Source organism: Haemaphysalis longicornis, unplaced genomic scaffold (genome assembly GCF_048455015.1).
Source record: "Haemaphysalis longicornis isolate Haplotype H1 unplaced genomic scaffold, Haemaphysalis longicornis Haplotype H1 scaffold_3, whole genome shotgun sequence".
NCBI classification, from domain to species: domain Eukaryota; kingdom Metazoa; phylum Arthropoda; class Arachnida; order Ixodida; family Ixodidae; genus Haemaphysalis; species Haemaphysalis longicornis.
The window spans coordinates 87653686-87671584 of NW_027526335.1; the positions used below are offsets into that span (position 1 = coordinate 87653686).

Here is a 17899-nt window from a genome sequence, read left to right on the forward strand (position 1 = left end):
AACCCCGCAGTCTCGCTGTAACTGATAAATTATTCCATGCAACACTTGCGTCTTCGCCAAAACCAAGTGGGTAAGAATGATAAGAACAGTAAGGCTCGTAAACACGTACTCTGCCAACGCATTCAACGGTCTGACTGAAGGCCACTTCTAACCCCAAAACTCCCGGAGTTGAGACATCGTAAACGGTAACACATACTTCTCGCTTGGACCCATCAACGCACGTATAAGTAGCTGCCACATAAGAGCATCACTGCGCACAGTGTCACCACAACGGGGTTTCGGATTATATACATTTAGCAAACAACGAGGAGATACACCAGAAGCACGCCTGTTACACACGCGCCGAATGCGCACTGAAGCATCAGCAGTGCAAAGCGAACCTTTAATGCACCGCCACAGTTTTCAGAAAACATTTTTTATGCTTTTGAGAGCCAGTTCTTACACATTTAAGCTATTTGCCTTCACGAAAGCTTGCAGCTGCCACTGCAGTTCTTTTTCTTACTACAGACGTTAATACGAGCCACCTGTTTGTCGTAGCGCAAACGAACGCCCGAAACTTGGTTCCGCTCAGCGGCGCGTTGGTTCCGAACAATTCTGTGGAAGCAGTTGTTCTCTGGGAAGTTGGGTTCAGCGCTCAACAATACACATCAAGATCGCCGTGTGGTGTGCTGTTTTGAAGGTAGCATTTGTTCACTGCTGTGAGGGATTTAGCGAGCGAGCATCTGAGTAATCATGTGTTTCAAGGGAACGATCGAGTTATCCTGCGAAGTCACTTCCACGCACTGCACGCGGCTCCGAACGCGAAGCAGTCTACAGAACGCAAAAGTGAAAACGAAACATCGCAGCGAATCTTTTCCCTGCACTTTATCAGGTATGTACTCTGTACTATGCGTGTGTACACTATCGGGTATACCCGAGAACCACTACAATGTGGACCCACTGAACCCTACCAACGGCAGCAAAACACAATTGAGCAACTTTCATGAAGCCTACCCATGCGAATCACGTTGTCGGTTCGCCAAGTGGTGTTACTCCTCTTTAACAAGCGAGTTTCAAACTAATTCCATCTCCGAATTTTAGCCCGTTCCCGCATCACGCTCACAGCTTTCGTATCGGCACATGCGATAGTTCAGCATTATCATGATATGGAAAAAACTAGACAGAGCTTTCTCGCTTGCAGCTGCGCTGCGCTTGACAGCAAAGTTGCTTGGGTGGCTCATTAGTTGAGACAGAACAAAAGGAAACAAACTCCGATAATACTTAAGAACTTCTTATGATTTGTGAATGCGAAAGCATTAGTACCCAATTGAAGGCCGCTGGTCGCTCTTTCGAGATTCTTCGAGTGCTCCTTCGGACGGCCACCTTTCGCCAATGCCGTGGTCGCAGCCGCGCACTATGAAGGTGCTTCCGACTCGATGGCGGTATGCGATGCGTATTGCCGCGCAGAGAGCCAACGGGAAGTTTAGGAGCCGTCTTGCTGCTACAGACGGGACATCGGGCGCCGGTTTTTTTTCTCTCAGTGGGCCATTGAATGCCATCCCACTCGTTGACCAACACACCTCTGCATGCAGTGTTACTCTGCATGCAGTGTTACCCGAGGTTTAGGAGCCGTTTTACAGCTACAGACTCTGGACGCCGGACGCCCACTTTTTCGATCAATGGGGCATTTAATACGTACGCTTTAATAAATGATACAAGGAGCACGCACAATTAATCACAGTGGAAATTAGAGCTTAAATACGTTGCGTCTTTTAATGACATGCAATGGGCTAAGACTGCTGAATACATCATAAACTGTTTACCCCACTTAATATTTTATAATTTTTCCAGCGCTTTCGATGAGATTTGCCCGCTCTGAATGACGGAGAAATTTTGCATAAGGATTTTTTTCTATGTTGGAAGCCTCAATTGGAAGCCTCAAATGAATGTAACGTACCCAACATTTTACCCCAACTGCGTTCATGCAAAATAAGAGGAAATCGCCGTAAACTTATTCAAGATTTACGCAGGAAATCGAAATCACCGTACTTTTTGGACCGGTGCGGTTCGAACTCCTATTGCGAAATGAAATGTACAGATAATATCTTCAAAAAGCAGCGCCTTCATGACAACATCTAGCCGCATCATCACCGTTCATTACCATATCAACAACTGCGAGAGCTGTCTGGGCACGCGCTCCAGAGTGCCAGCACTGAGGGCGGGCACCCAATCCACGTAAGGGCTCAAAGGCTCAACCACAGAAGGACTCAATCCTCAGGACCCCTGATCAAGCCTTTCTCTGATTTCACGTCCAGAATTCCGTTGGACGTACTTAGTGCAACGGGCACAATCTTTTCTACTGGCCGCAATCGCCTTTCAAAGGCAGAGAACATTTAGCTCACTCAACGTAGTGCTTTCCCGTCATAGAAGTCAAACTCATTACCAGAAAATAGGCACCTTACTAAAACAAACATTTAATCACCTTTGTGTGCGGCAGGAGTGTCCCTTCTAGCATTTTGTACCACCTCTTGAAAAGCAGTCTCGTGAAGCGAAGGTTTTTGTTTGTGTGTGTTGCAGATTATGCTTCAGTCGATGCACTGGCGCATCCAAAACCACGGGCAACGCCCTTCTCGAAGAGTCCTTGTGCCTCCCGCCTCCCCTTTCTGGAAATGTTTCATGAAATTTGTTCCCTCCTCCGCACCCTTTTCGGTCTTGCCGAAGAGGTCCCGCCTCTGGGTCGATGTGCAAACACTATGATTGGCTCTCAAAAGCTTAAAATCCCCTAGTACTCAACAGACGTAGCCTTGACACCATCGTTGTAAAATTTTGGGGACACTTTCAGTCGGTTCTTGTGCACGTGACGTTACAGGGTGTATTATGCGTCTGTAGGTCCAGACAACACGCATTCGTCGTACACTTCGATAAGTTAGGTTACTGTACCACAAAGAACGCACTGACAGATGATGACGATATTTCAGGCAATACACGCACCTGTAAAATGCGAAGGATGGACGTTTCGAGGAAATACCCTGTCAAGAATAGTGGGCCTTGTTTCCCACAGCTACGCTCACGTGTGACTATGAGACAAAACACTGAATGATGTAAAAGCGTGACATTGCTCGCGGAACGGTCTGAAGGTTTCAGTTTCTGGTTTTCATTAAAGGAGTACTGTCACGAAATTTTCGTGTTACGTTTTTTATCGCTGCTATGCGTGCCTACCAGCACACTAAGCATAGAATTACACATTAGACGGTCGAGCGCAGCGTAAACATTCCTTTACGGCGTCGTTTATTTGTGTCAGTTTCGGTTTCGACAAAACGAACGCCGAGCGGCCGCCATGACAGGAGGTATCACGTGACGTCACCATTCTAGCCGTATCGCTGTCGCTCTGGAGGCGCGTGCGCGCGAGCGATGCACGCGCGCGCCCAGACCGTCCGAAGTCTTCACCGTCCCCACGCGCCTGGGCAGCATGACGTCAGACGACAACCACAGCCAGCGCGTCGGCTTCTACACGGGAGCCCCGACGTCGGCAGTTTTGGGCAAGTATCAGATGATGTCACGTCGGCCCGCTCTGGGCTTTCTCGTGCGGGCGAAGATTACAATGGATTTAAAATATGTTACGCCAAACGGTTGCTGTTGAAACTTGCTGGGACATATCTCCTGATAAAAAGTAAGCATTTTACAGAGTTATCTCAGCTTTGAAATTTCGTGTCAGTACTCCTTTAACGCCAACCTAGCTGCGCATAGCTGACATCTAGAATGAGCATCAGTTTCTTTTAGGTATAGCAGGATAGCCTTCGTAAAGAAGATGGTACTTTACAACGAGTGTGAGGTAAATTCTGGTTTAAGTAACAGATGCTGTAAAGAAAATATTGCGGAACTTAACAAGAAAAAATTTTAATTTCTTGTGTGAATATAAAAGCAAATGCATGCTAATATCATCCCAGACGCAGAGGTGTGTAATGAAAGTTTCTGTGCTTGCGTTTTGAAGGGAGTTACAAACAGGGCTGCAAAAAAATATGTACGCACAACCATAAATACCTTCTCTACCGAGGCTACTCTCAGGTGTATCGAGTATAGTAGTAGCACGTTCAGACCTGCCTCTGGTTGCACGAAAGGTTTCTGCTGATTTTAAGTAGTGCTTAAAGTAGCTTATTAACAGCATCGTTATGAAGCTGTGCTTTACTGTAAATTCTGGCGGTCCGTACGGTGGCTTGAAGGTTTCACATTAAAGTTGCACCAATTTACCTGCACAGAGATTCAATTAGCCCATCTTGTATGACACATGGTTCAATACAGGCGAATATGACATCGGCGCTGTTGTTCTGGAAACCGCAAAATGCAAATACACAACTCTGCAAACAACAGACAACCACACGGCATGCAGTCCACCTATGTACAGGCACAGGGCGGCGCTCCGCACCTAAACGTCACCAGGAACGTTTTCCTGTTCTCCCAACGACATGTAAACGCACAATAGCGAACGAGAACATACAGCAAGTGCGCATTAATGAAGAATGACACGACTCATGGCTCAACAAAGCCTCGGAAACTGCGGAGACAGTTGTGAGATGGGGCTGTCTTGGAACTGCTCCACACATCCAGGGCGTCCAACACACTGTCAAATTCTTGTGACATTCAGTAAGTAATGTCACTAAAAGCACCTTTAGCCGCAGGAAGGGTGATGTACACTTTAAATGGGGCCAAGGGGAAAAACAGTGCATGACAGTACCGTCACACCGTATCGCTAGATGAGATTTCAATCTTAAGTTGCTATACAGGCTTATATTGGAACGACATTGGACTTTCGAACTGAACATTCGCCGAGCATGTAAAAGGTAACACGAAAGAGCGGTTCTAAGTCAAAGTAATCTGCTTGTACGCTCCATGACGGTGGTCTTAACAAACACCAATGTTTCCAGCAACGAAACGTTTCAGCGAGAGCATAGCCACTTCCGGTATAGGAAGGTTGTGCTTCCCTACCGTATGTCCGTACAGTGGCGCTGCCATTATTGTGACAGTGTCATTGTCACATCTTCTGCCCCGAACTAAGCTGTAACTTAAATGGTAAATTCGCGCAACATTGCGCACATTTTGGATCCGGTTAACAGCAAGTGACATGCAAACAGCTTCTGGTTCACGGCAAGCTTCTCTTCAGGATCCTGGAGAAGATCTTCCTTGAGTTTAGAAGGCCAACCAAAGCGAAGTGCTTTAGTAATGACAGGCGACCAGCGTCGGTTTGATACGCCGGTATGACCAGCGCCAGTTTGATGCGCGCGCGAGATGCCCGCCCAAATGTTAATGCCTCTTGTTATTACCAGCGTAACACAACTACGCAGCTTTAAAAGTTTTCGCATTCTCTTACACCTCGTCCTCGTCAAAGGTCCTCTTCCACGGTGCCGAGGCGTAGCACACGCGGGACATTTGGGATATACAGAGCGCAGCACTTGCAATGAGGGAACGATAGCAATTGATTTCAAAGAACAGTGTCGTCCGCCTCGGATGACTCGGAGAGCTCGTGAATGGCGGCGATGGACTGGCGAGCCATTGGATGGTATGAACCAGCCGCCGATGTGCAATCGGTCGAAGCGGACGCAATGTCCGTCCCGGTCAAGCTTTGCGTGGCTACTGACGACCGAGGGGTCCTGTTACCTGCAAAATGATAGCGCATGGTTAAAAGAAAGAAAAAAGGCTGGAAGCAGTACCTTACACTCTTATTAAAATTTCTAAAAAAAAACACTCAAGGTCGGCATCTAGGAGGCGCAGGTTCATTTTCGGCTTCTATCCACAAACAAAGTGTTCGCTCAGTGTTATTGGCCATGTGTGCACTTCCGCCATCTGTATACATATAGCGTGTCACAAGAATAAATAAACATCCTCACCATTTCCTTCTTGGCTTCGAGCTCCAAATTTGCATAAAAGTTCAATTTTATGGTCTACCTCGCATAATACCAATATCGGTGGCGGACGTTATTTAGTGATTTACACATCGACTGTGAAGAAATTTTGTCTATGAGAACCGAGCATGCTCCGGACGAGCTGTGTATATCAAGGTCATGCAGTTCACACGTGAACGCTTCACGCGAGGAAAGTCAAATACATGATGTCGATAACCCAATTGACTGCTTTTGTGTTCTATGGGACCATAAGGTCTACAACAAAATGCCTGTGCCAAAAGCACACCATTTGGTGAGTTAGTTATGTAAGGATGGCCACCAAGTAGGCCGGGAAACGGAAGCTATACTCGGTGACAACTTAAGAACGGCACCAGAAGTTGCCGCTGTGCCTTATCACCGTAGCCGGATGTTTCTCCACGCGGCGCAAGTCGGGCGTTACTGGGAATATTTTGAGCATGGCGTGAGCCGTTCCCGTGATTTTTTGGACTTAATTTGCTTATAAACGATTCCAGTGACGAAAAAAAAAACTGCGTGAGACAAGGCAGACGATATCACGCATTCATAGCAAACCCCTTTCAAAACGCGCGCGCAGTGACGTCACGGGTCCGGCGCTTTGGCGGAGTGATACACTACATGAGGTGGTGCCGTTCTTGAGTTGTAACCGAGTATAGATGCTGTATTAGGTATACTTAGCATATTGTGGTTTACGAGAAAGCACGACAGTGACCGGGAGTATATTAGAGTGCGATTCCGATGTAAAAGACGAGCTACAATCGACATTTTCTATTTTTCTGTCCATAGTAGGTGAACCCATGGCAGTCGTCATTGCCCCGAGACAAATTTTTTAATACGGAAGCATTATTAAGCGGCTCCTCTTATCTTCCCCCTCCCCCCCCCCCCCCTTCAAAAAAAACATTTGGCTGTCTGTCTGCAACGCGTGACATGAAGCGTTTCATATATAGTATGAGTAAAAATGAGTACTTAGGTGGTATGGAGCGTTCCAAGGGACTCCAAGGCAAATATACATAAAAGTGTATGTGCGGAGATAAGCCTCTGAGGGGATGCCATGAGGGCTGTCTCACAATTTTCATTCGAGAGTCACTGCAAATGTTTTGGGGTGGCAGTCCTTTTCGTTAGATGCCACGCGTGGAGAGAAAACTTGCATTGGCAACCTTCAAGAAGTGCTTGCTAGCCGTTGCTCAGTGGTCAATAAACGTTGCTGGAAGCATGCAGACAATGGAAAGAAAGAGTGAGTGTACTACCTACTCGCCAGTATGCACTCGATTCGCTTGTGACACTTGAGGATGCGCTGAGAAAACTTCTCGATGCGCCGCCGCAGCTCCGTCGGTGCGGCTAGCGTGTAGATGACCGGATTCAGAGCGCTGTTGATCGGCAGGATGAACACTACCACCCAGGCGTACACGTTCTCTGCAAAAGCACACGCGAAACCGCCCTATGTTTGTGACTTGTAAATGAGAAGCAAGGTGCCAGTTAGAGCGTCTTTTCTTTGGTTCCCGCAGAATTACTGAGCCCACAGAGTACAATCTTCTGGTATACTTTAGCGTACATGAAAGGCGGCCCTCTTGGACGTTCTTTACATTTGCCTATGGACAGTAAGGCGTTTGCTTGACAGGTATGTAGCCGTTGCACCAAAACGCCTCATTATCTTTCTCATACCCGCATAACGCGGACGATGGCTATGAGCATTCCGCGGGGAAACTTTGGATGCATCAATAGCTGTCGCTATCAACAGATAAATTCCTTAGATTCGCTTTACAACAAAATAGCAAAAAGAAAACACTATAGAGACAGCTGTGCAAGGTCGCCTGAGAACCAGTTTTGAGCGGGGTGAGACTTGCCAAATTTTTACGAACGTTGTTGTTGTGTCTGCGTTTATTTAATAGCCTCAAGGCTTAGTAGACATTAAGCGAGTTCGATATATATCTAGGAAACTAGGTTAGCCTCCCGGATAAAGTCCAACAATGAACAGTAGGTAGGGCCATGGAGCCACCGATGGTGATGCGCGTCTTGCCGCAAATTTAGGCCTGCTGCTATCAGAGGAGGAGGAACAACTTTAATTGCACAGCATGTCAGACATTTCTTTCGAATGTGCTTAGTTCCAGGGCATGTCCATAATAGGTGGTTAAGGTCTGCCGGAACCGTTTAATTCGACCAGGTTGGAAATTTCAGTTGCTTCAATGCAGCCCCTGTTGGTAGGTACCTAAGCTCATATACCTTTTATATGCGTACCCGATATCGTCAACAAAGTACAGGTACAGCTTTGCGATCGCGTAACAGAGCATGCACAGTGTTGCTAGGCAAGCCACCGGGAACACAGCTGCACGCTTCAGTCAAAGTTGGCCAATAGTGGCAACACACAGAGTGACAGCCGTGTAGCGCGTACCTGAGATGCGCACTTCGCAGAGAGCCAAGATCTTGATGATGACGATGGGGATCCAGCAGAGGCAGTCGGTGAGCACGATGAAGAAAAAGCGCAGCGCCAGCACTACGTCCTCCTGCTTTTTCATGGTGACCGGCCGCGCCCGCTGCCGGTCTTCCTTGATGATGGCGAACATGGACAGGTACAGGCCCATGATGAGCACCATCTGCGGGTGAGGAATGGGACATAAGGGCAACGTCAGACTATCAGCCAATTTCGGGAGAGGGTAAGGGCTACAGGGGAAGCCCTTAATGCAGAAAACACTGTGACTGTGCCGAGCGTGTTTCTTGTCTTCGCCGTAGTTTTCAAGCAGACATCAAAAGTAGGACAGATGCGCTCCTGGTCGGCAAAACACATGACAATAAGTAAAAACTGACACCGACAACGAATGTTTATGAAGACAGAGGCGTTTGGGCTCCCGTGCAGGAGCTTTGTTCACGCTGAAGATGAGCGCGGCAGTCCATAGCGGGCGCAAGGTGAGGGCACAAGATGAGGCGATGAAGTCCAAGATGAGGCCACCAGACTTGCCTCCTTATCTTCACAGTGAATAAATCTGCTGTACGGGAGGCCGAAACGTTTTTGTTTTTATAAACTTTCATGGTAGATGTCAGTTTTTAATTACTGTTGCCACTCTTCAGTCTACAAAATAATATGAGGTCCGAACAGCGATAACCCCAGGGGGCAACCGTTCCCTCGCTGGAAAAGCATTTTAGAATTCTGCGCGTGCTAGCATTCTACAACGCGTGTTTTCTACGAACTACCTCGGCCTTCGCGAAACGTACCGGTCACTAGATTAAGAGCTGTCGCTTTACAAAGCATTCCCTTTCTAAGCAAAACGGATGACCAGTGAAACTGCTTGTACTCTTTGGTTTGGTGGTTGGTTTTGTAATGAGAACGAATGTAGTGAGAACTCTGGTCATTTAAGCGCCTCTACAACGAGAGGATTCACTAGTCAAGCCCTAATTTATGGTCTACTGCCACGCACTGCACTGAAATCACGAGCGATGACGCCCCCGAAAGCGCATGGGGTATTGTTACCAATAACGACATGGCTACTGGTTATGATATCTCTATTGATGTGACTTCATGTTGCGACATGACTTTCGATTATGGCGTAAAGTTAGCCGTTAAAAGTTACCCACTTTCCCATAACTGACCTTTTCTGCGGTGGTGGTGCTGGTGGGAAATAATGTATTTCAACTACATTAGGGTACGACTACACTAGGGTACGAATGTCATTTGAACCAGATGTCGTTTGACTCAAATGGGGTGCTTCGAATGCCATTCAGAATCCACCGTGCTACACTACAATTTCGATGGCATTTGAAAGCTTTCACAATTGCACGCCGTGCTGTAGTGGCGCTGTTGTCGCCCCGCTCCATTTACGTACAATAATACAACAACCAAATTTAGGAGCAGTCTAAGGCAGTAAAATGATATCAAATTAGAAGAGACACCCGTTGTGACTCTAATGTGGTGGCTGTTCACGTAGTTTTATTTTTTATTTTTTCCAACTGACGCACTGGTTTTGAGAGTATGAAAATTAAATATGTTGATTTCATATTTTAAGTAAATGAACAGTGAACAAAGCCCCACAAACAAAACATTTTGTTTCTTTTACGTACGGAAGTATTATATTTTTCATTGCCGATCGAAGACGCTGGGATCGAGAGGGCTAGAAATGGCATTTTAAATCCCAAGTGTCTCTCTCGTTGCTCATTTGGCTCGAATGTCATTTGAACCGAATGGCATTTAAAAACCTAGTGTAGCAGCACAACTTGGCATTTCAATCAAATGACATTTGGGTGAAATGACATGCCGACGCTAGTGTAGCAGGGTTATAAAAGAGGTTCGTGCTTGAAAGCGGGAGAAGCCCTTAGTCCAGAGCCCCTGCGGCGGCTGCGGTCCTGCGTGTCCGAACTGCACAGCGCGGCATTCCACTGCTCGAGGGTTGGGGTGCGAATAATGGGGGCTGCTAGTGTGTTTTGGCAAGCCCTCGTGGTGTGGTAGAGTGTCGGATGCTCGCTGCAGTGGGGGCATGTTGGTGGATATATTGTGGGGTGTATGATATGCAGGAAGCTAAGGTTGGAGTATTTATTAGTCTGTAGGCTAAGGCTTCCACTCGAGTGAGCTGCTGGTGCGGTGGTGGGTAGGCACATCTGGTAAGGCGGTGGTGTGTGATCTAGCAATCTTCCTGCAAGGTCATCCAAGGCAAGCGCTTAGTGGGCGCTACTTCAGGATGGTCACTTCACAGATATAGTATCACGTCCGTTACAAACGCACGGACCAGGAGGTGTAGCTTACACATTTGAGTACCGTTGACTATAGATTTTCTCACTAGCTTAGTGGAATCTGGCGCTAGTGTCTACGTGATTCCTCGGAAGCGCTCCACGCCTCCATGGGTGCCGCCATACCGTGTAGTTTGGTCGGAAGTTCGGTGTAGCATCGCCAGCAACGACTTTGTGGCTATGCAAAGTGAGCTTTTGTTAAAAACAGTGCAGCTAAAAGTGCCGCCGTTAAAAAATTTTACTTTGTATATAATGTTCTATTAGAGTGCTTAGGTGCACAAATAGGTTTTGGGATTAGAAAGAGAAACATCTACACGCCGCCAGGTACAGCTGGTAGTCCCGGATATGTTTATAAATTCTTGCATGCTCCAAGCTAGATGCTGTTTTCGTCGTTTTTTGCAATATTTAGCTGAAAATAAATTATTCACATTGTCTTAAACTGTGTTCTTGGTTCCTCTCAATACTGCATTATTATCGTCTGCTATGCACTTTGGCAGGCGAAGCACATGCAAAAGCTGTAGATGCAAGCGTGATGTCTTCGAGTTGTATTTATTTGTTTTGTTCAAGAAAATATCAATAAACCTAGAGGCGAAGTTTATTACAGCACGTAAGTCTTTGAGCATCATCATGAAAGTGCAATAATGCTTTTAATGGCAAATAAATACCGGCTTGTCGAGTCGCCATGTATCTTGCCTCAGCAGCACATGCTTCAAGGGTTAGCTACATGCAGCGACGGCGACAAACGACGCGAAAATCGTAACTTAATGGGTACAGCAAACGGATAGTGTAAGCGACAGCGGCGAGCGAAAAAAAATTATCACAGGCTGACGGGGCCGTCGCCATCGCTCGCTTTGTGCAGGCCAGGAGCATCCCACAAGCGAGCGGCAGCGGCGAGCGACGACGGCGGAGAACATTGGCGGCAGTGTATTAATTTTTTTTTCGCTTGTTGCTGTGGCCCACACTACCTAGCTGTTTTTTGTACCTATTGAGTTACGGAGTTACGTCTCTCACGTCGCTTGCCGCTGTCGCTGCATGTGGTCACCCCTTCATATTAAAAAACTCCGCTAACGCGAGCCCATGCGCTAAGTGCTAATCACGCTGTTATTTAGACATATCTGTGATAGCCATTGGATGCCAGGAAGCGCCATGCCAAAAACAGAAAAGCATGTCCAAAACATAACTCACCAATCTCTCCAATTGGTTCAGAGCCGACAAGTCTAATCCATAGCACTTTGCACTATACGCTTGCACCCATCCCGATTCTCACTGTACCCACAATATCCACAGCGGCATGCGATTGCAGTGACAGTTTCCACTCTCGGTAATATTGAGAAACTCTATGCCATTGACATCAGAACATACTCTGGTTAGCGTTATCGCTAATCACATCATCCACAAAGTTAGCGTTATCGCAACGCTAACAATGAAGTTAGCGGTATCGCAAAGTGAGTTAAAATAGCCTTTTTTGCAGTACGTTTGTGTAGACGGATGAGACAGTCACGAGAGAGTTTGCCGATTGACGCTAAGGCAGCTGCGCTGACGCGAAAGCAACACAGTTACGATTAAACTAACAACCATGTAGTCTGTTTTCCCCCGCAATGATAGAGGTGTGATCAGGCAGCGACATTCATCTTAGGTGATTACGTTTGAACTGAACAGTGGCCACCGAGCTGGGAGAGATTGGTGAAATGTAAAATAAAGAGTCTCTAGATGCAGCTGATGTCTGTTTTCTCTGTTACTTTGGGTTTAAATGAAGGCACTAGGTAATATGGCATGCTTGTGAGGGGTAACTGGAGCAACTTAGAATTCCCAGTAAATCATGTCCCCGGATAGCTAGTTTAGCATGAAGCTAATTTGCAAGGTTACACAGAACTCATTTTCGAGACAAATCAGTTAGCCTCACTTTCTTTATTCTTTTTACCCAGTACAGTAACGTGCTGACTGTGGCATTTAGCGTCCACGTACATAATCGCTGGCCAGAGCTGAGGCCGCGGTGGGTACTATTTTTACCATAGGTGGAAAGGTTTAGGAAAGAGTACTCAACCGTGGATCACATCCATGTTGTCAACCAAGGGATAGAAAAATCTGCAAAATACACTAAACCTCTTTACATGGCATTTATCGACTATGAGAAAGCGTTTCATTCCGTACTCACCGCAGCCGTGCTAGAAGATTAAAAGACCAGAAAACGGAAGAGACCTATATAAGACTTCTAGAAGACATATATGGAATGCACGGGCAAGATAACCCTTCACAAGCAAAGCGATAAATTCAGATCCGAAAGGAAGTAAGACAGGGAGATACCATCTCTCCAAAACTTTTCGCAGCATGTTTGGGGGGAGTATTTAGAAAACATAGGATCAAGGATAAACGGGGAAAACATAGGATTAAGGATAAACTGGGAATACTTGAGCCATTTGAGGTTTGCGGACGTCATAGTTTTGATGAGCTAGACAGCAGAGCGATTGATTGATTGATTGATTGATTGATTGATTGATTGATTGATTGATTGATTGATTGATTGATTGATTGATTGATTGATTGATTGATTGATTGATTGTAGGGATTAACGCGCCGACGCAACGCAGGCGATGAGGCGCGCCGCAGTGGAGGGCTCCGGCTTAAAAGAAAAGCGGCCGCCGAAAAGCGGCCGCCGCGGCTGGGAAGCGAACCCGCGTCCTCGTGCTCAGCAGCACAACGCCTTAGCCACTGAGCCACCGCGGCGGGTAGACAGCAGAACACCTGCAAACAATACTTGAGGAACTACAATCAGAAATCACATCTGTGAGCTAAAAATAAATATAAATAAATCTAAAGTAATGAGGGATAAGCATAACAAAAACGCCCTCTTAAGCTCAGGAAACGAAACGCTAGAAGAAGTAAAAGGATATAACTACCTTGGAGAGATGGTTAGTGCTGACCACGACCACGAGAGAGAAATCCGGCAGAGAATAGGCATGGGTTGTGGAGCACTCGGCAAGCACTCCCAAATAATGAAAAGAAAGCTACGTCTATCACTCAAAAGAAAAAAATGTACAACCAGTGCATACTTGTCACCTTGGCAACGAGTTGAAACTTGGCACCTTACTAAACAATTAGAAAACAAACTTGGGTCTGCTCAACAGGCCATGGAACGAATAATGTTAGGAGTACCACTCAGGGACAGGAAACGAGCTACCTGGACGAGGGAACGAACTCGATTAGATGACATAATAGTTCCAGTAAACAACAAGAAACGGAATTGGGCTGGCCATGTAGTGAGACGAACCGACAACCGCTGGACAATTAGGATAACAGAGTGGATACCAATACGTGGGTCTAGAAGAAGGGGAAGGCCATTAATTCGATGGAGGGATGACATGAATAAATTTAGGGGTAGGCTGTGGACCCGAGCAGCACAGGAGAGGAGTGGTTGGAGGTCAATGGGAGAGGCCTTTGTCCTGCAGTGGACCTGAGTAGGCTGCTGCTGCTGATGATGATGAGCAAAGTGGAGTCATGGACGCACGATAAACAAACATGCGTAGCCTAAAACAAAGCGGATGTCGGTTTAGTACTTTGATAACTTAACTAAACTAAAACTACATTTTTCGTCCAATGAGCCGTACCAAAAGGGACGCTTCTAATATTGCCGACACATTTTTCTCACTGGGTGCTGTGATCCCCAAACGGCAAGAGTTGTTTCGACAATATCGTTGCTATTTTTCTGCATCATCATGAGCCTCTATTTCTTGCCTAATTTTTTCCAGTTTAAAGGTGAAAAAAAAAAATACAGAAGAGCCAATTTGTTCTCTCTACCTTAATCCGTTGCCATTTTTCAGCGTCACAAAAAAACCGCTAAAAATAAGCCTTTTTTTTTTCAAAAATATAACTACATCCATTATTCAAGCATACAAATTCTTAATTCATGCAGACTGGCATCGGGATAGGGCAGGTGGCAGTGGCAGTGGGGACAATGGGGTTGCTTCTTATAGCCGGCACCCAACAAAAGTTTTATCCTCTCTTCTTGCCTTCCTCTTCCCTCCATTTTCAATCCCCCTGTTCTTCTTGTCCGCCACGTCCCGAAAATACTTCCGCGTCTATTGCAAGCAAATACTAAAACCGCAATGTACCAAAAACTGTTTGCCTGAGTTATGGTCAACATTTGCATGCGAAACTTTAGGAAAACAAACTACCCATTGGGAAGGAGCGATTCTGTCGCCACCAGCAGAGCGTATCCCATCGACGTCAGAGAGGAAGCACAAAGATAAGCAATTTCCCGAACCAGCCATATCATTGCAAAATAGAAATGTTCGAGGCGTAATTTATTCTGAACCCCGGACGGGAAGTTTGGAACGGCATTACTCCATCAAACCGACCCAGGCCGGAATATCTTCAAGGGGAAGCGGAACGCACCACTGACGCCGCAGATGACTCGGAATGACGGAATCACAGTTACTTCGGGTGCAGCGCAGCGCTCGTTGAGAATGCCTGAAGTTCATTGCTACTACTGTTGTGGTGATGGGCACAGCCCCTTATAAAGCTGCTCAGCTGTCATCGTATGCATTCCACTTCTGTTTTACTGAATTAAAATCTGAGAAATAAGGTTGTGGCCGTTCTAGCACTCTCGTGGCAGCGCTGTTTGTAAGCCCAATGCAACACGCTTCCTTTACGTCCACGATCTTAAATCAATTACCTCTCCAAGCAAAACAGGATCGTCGTTCGCATGAAAACGTCAGGAACCATCTATCCTCCGCTGGAATTCCTGAGCTTTGGAGCTGTTTGACGCAGTTATAATCAGGTTATAACGCTCGCTCTTCGTTGGACAGGCCCGCGTGTGGGGATTGTCTTGGTATTTCCGTGCAGCTTTTCCGCTAACGAACTGCTGGCTGTTTCCCCACCTGACACTGCCGATTCGTTTCTGCGCCATGAGCGTATACGCAAGACGTACCTTTTGTGCAACACTATTCTTCTCTCTACGTTTAGCCAAGTAACCATGTTGCTGTTCGGGAATCCTCACTCTACGCTGTCGTCCCATTTGATTATGCCTTCATCGTAAATTGGATTGGCGAGACCCAACCAATGGAGTGTTATTGTTAAAACGCCCTACTTATTGTCAGAAGGGCGCCTCCAGCAGACATAGTGTGTCGGTGGAGGTGGCAACAAGTGGGTGGCTGGCAGAAAAAAATATGTTGCAGGTCGCTCTCTGTAGGTGGTACTAGGTGGCGCTGCGAATTTCTGCGCACGGTGTCTGCATGATGCTTCGGGGAGGGCAGGGGTGCGAATACACGCAGCACTCGGCGTTAACAGCTCCTCAGCAAAAAGAACCGCGTTCAAGTCACGAATCATAAAACAAAATCAAATGTAACAATGATATCTCTTCATGGGAGGTCCCCCGGACAGTTCTTTGGAACTTCGGGGGACCTCCTCCTGTATTGCGTTTGCGTTTGAACAATAAACAATAAACAATAAAAGTCACGCTGCATATCACTAAGTGCACCCTTGAGCGCTTCAAACCATTCTGCCAGTTCTGTAATTATAAGCTACCCAGTCTAAAATCACAACAGGAATACCTCAAAAACCGAACAATGTCGTCCGACAAAAAACTGTTGTGACAACACAAGTCCTGTTTTTACGACATAGCCATCTGTTACGACGAACGTTTCTGTCGTAACGAGAAAGTCAATTTTCTCAACGACAGACATTCCTGTAGTCACAACAGAACTGCCATTTACGCTACTCTTCACAATGGGCAATAAAATTCAAACCATGCGCAGCTACTCATGGAATATAAGGATCACGACAAGACAGGAATTCGGCACGACGGGACATCAGGATCAGGACATGAATACGACACACGAGAGAACATCAGAATCACGACACGGCAAGAATACGACAAGACGACAGTACGACACGCGAAAATACAACAAACTATGTATAGATAATTTTTTCTTGTTGTCATTTTCGAGTGGGTAGTAATTTTAGGAACGATCCGATATATTCATAAGGCAACCCTGTGGTTCAGCTTCACTACAGTGCACGCTATTAACCAATACATGTTGCTACCAATGCGAGTTCGGCGAATGACGGAAACGTGCATATCATTTGATTCAAAAATTTTATCCGTGCCGTCGCACCGTGCATTGCTGAACGTGACGCTTGCATCCCGTGATGCCACAGCGCATACCGAACTTTAAAGCTGCATCGTATGTCCGGCATTTGGCCAAAATTTATTTCTTGGCTGCACTCATTGGTCAGTCAAGTGCACCGGGGTGAAGTTTCACTGCAGGACTGCCTTGGAGCGTGTTCGCATTTAAGCTTTTATTACGGAATTGTACCGGCGCGCCGGGGTCCGTTTCGTTCGTTTCCTTAGAAAGGCCCAAATTAGTCCACTGAAGTGTGCAATGTCGCACTCCTCTTCACTTTCTTACGTTTTGTTTCCACACGTACTGCACATCAGGCCCTGCACACGGCCCGTGCTCACCGCGAAGAAGTTGACGCCCAGGAAGACGAAGGCGGAGTACTCCCACCCGAGCATGAAGGGGTCGTCGATGTGCAGCGGGAAGCAGAGCCCGTTGCTGGAGTAGAAGGCGCGCTCCTGCGGCCAGTGGATGACGGGAAAGGCGGCCAGCAGAAGGCCCGCCAGCCACACGGCCGCCAGGCAGTACCGGGCAGCCGTCACCGTCACTGCGCGCACGTTCGTCTGCGCGCAGGGGAAAGATTGTCATGAGCGGGTACACGCATTCCGGTGCACTCTGTGAGGTCGGCTACAAGAGGGATTCAATGCTTTTGATTCTAAAAACTCGTATCTTGCCTGAGCACTTCTGATGAGTTGGGAATGCGCAAGCATTAATGTTCGATTGAATGCCGCTGAGTGCTCCGACTAGTTTTGCGCTGTGAGTAGTGGTAAATGTTGCGCCGCTGTCTGAGGTCAGCGGGATACACTTGCTTCATATGGTTAGGACACGGCCTCTAGATGAAAAGCGCACTGTGCGCTCTCATCCAGCGTCCGTGCCTGCGAACACCACACTCACAGCGGCACTATCCTCTCTCCGCGCGGCTCTGTGCGGCCAAGGGGTTGCCTAGCGGAGTGTTTCTTACGTGTATTTTTAAGATGATAGTCTTTCTTGGGCTACTTAAACCCAGAAATTTTGGTCTGTCTGTATGTCTGTCTGTCTGTCTGTCCGTCTGTGACTCGATTCAGCCACCCGGCCAAAGTAAAACTGATACTGCGCAATAGTCTTATATACTCACAGCCACATGTAAACGTCTAAGCCCGGTTTATATGTTCATACTTGTCAACTTTGTTGAACAAGAAC

General features: G+C 46.8%; 1 protein-coding gene across 2 annotated transcripts in view; it reads right to left on the reverse strand.

Annotated features, from left to right (window-relative positions):
* Positions 1-430: 430 nt before the first annotated feature.
* Positions 431-17899, reverse strand: part of LOC144174787 (relaxin receptor 1-like) — a 164702-nt gene continuing 147233 nt past the window's right edge. The window contains exons 17-20 of one of the 2 annotated variants that reach the window (XM_077703676.1): positions 17065-17283; positions 8281-8482; positions 7143-7304; positions 431-5631 (exon numbers count right to left, since the gene is read on the reverse strand). In XM_077703676.1, coding sequence (XP_077559802.1) covers positions 5456-5631; positions 7143-7304; positions 8281-8482; positions 17065-17283 — 759 coding nt within the window. In that variant the 3' untranslated portion in view covers positions 431-5455. Of the gene's footprint in view, positions 5632-7138; positions 7305-8280; positions 8483-17064; positions 17284-17899 lie in introns of both variants that reach the window. The other variant, XM_077703677.1, reaches the window with a different exon arrangement.